A 795-nucleotide genomic window follows, 5' to 3' on the forward strand; every position below is an offset into this window, starting at 1 on the left:
TTTAAAAAATTCCAACGTAGTGGTGCATAACGTCTATAAAATGTTGCACGTTCCGTTCGCAGACGACGGATATCTCCAAGAAATTCACGGCACTGCACGCCGAATACACGGACGTGATAATGGCCGCCATGAACCAGAGCGTCGTGGCCGGCACCCCGGTCAACCCGCCCATCTGGTGGCTGGACCCGACCGACGAGGCGGCCCTGAAGGAGGACTCAGGTGAGCAGCTCAGGCACATATACCACGTTGCTTTAGGGGGGGGGGGGCTGGTTCCAAGTATTATGGAGTCCTAAAAGAGTCAGGACAGTCATTCAAGTCCATACTTATTTCACCCCAGCGTAAAAATACTTTAAGGATCCAAATAGCCTTTAATGGCAGTCCTGGTCTTTTCAAGAACCCATATTATTTGCACCCCCTTACCCCCGTAGTATATGCACGACCCCACGCTGTCACTGACTCGCTCTCCCTCACCTCACAGAGTTCCTCCTGGGCGAGAGCCTGCTGGCGGCCCCGGTGCTGGAGATGGGCGCCACCAGCCGCGACGTGTACCTGCCCTTTGGCAAGTGGGTGGACGGCAACAACGGCAAGAAGTACACGGGACCCGTCACCATCAAGAACTACAGCGCGCCGCTCGACACCCTGCCCTGGTTCTACATCGAGGGCTCCATCGCGGACAAGTCGGGCCGCTCCACCTCGGCCGCGTCCTCACCCAGCTCGCACGCTCTCTCCCTCACCTGTGCGCTCGCGCTCGCACTCACCGTCAAGTTCTTCTAGTATAAAGCTCCTTAGTCATTT

The 795-nt window shown here is 56.6% G+C and overlaps 2 protein-coding genes across 2 annotated transcripts in view; one reads left to right on the top strand and one right to left on the bottom strand.

Moving 5' to 3' along the window:
- LOC113204397 (hemicentin-2-like) overlaps nt 1-795 on the bottom strand; it is a 159,124-nt gene that overhangs the window by 35,247 nt on the left and 123,082 nt on the right. The gene's annotated exons all lie outside the window — the stretch shown is intronic.
- LOC127749773 (myogenesis-regulating glycosidase-like) lies at nt 33-795 on the top strand. The gene is made up of 2 exons (XM_052269378.1): nt 33-219; nt 479-795. The coding sequence occupies exons 1-2, from the start codon at nt 120-122 to the stop codon at nt 772-774; spliced, it is 396 nt and encodes a 131-aa protein (XP_052125338.1). The 5' UTR covers nt 33-119; the 3' UTR covers nt 775-795.

This window comes from Frankliniella occidentalis, unplaced genomic scaffold, assembly GCF_000697945.3.
Source record: "Frankliniella occidentalis isolate FOCC.00 unplaced genomic scaffold, Focc_3.1 Scaffold90, whole genome shotgun sequence".
NCBI lineage: Eukaryota > Metazoa > Arthropoda > Insecta > Thysanoptera > Thripidae > Frankliniella > Frankliniella occidentalis.

What these genes read in the sequence shown, in the direction of transcription:
- LOC127749773 (XM_052269378.1), top strand. Translation starts at nt 120, where the DNA reads ATGGCCGCCATGAACCAGAGCGTCGTGGCCGGCACCCCGGTCAACCCG. An exon ending in GGCCCTGAAGGAGGACTCAG is followed by an intron (nt 220 to 478) that starts GTGAGCAGCTCA and finishes CTCACCTCACAG; the next exon opens with AGTTCCTCCTGGGCGAGAGC.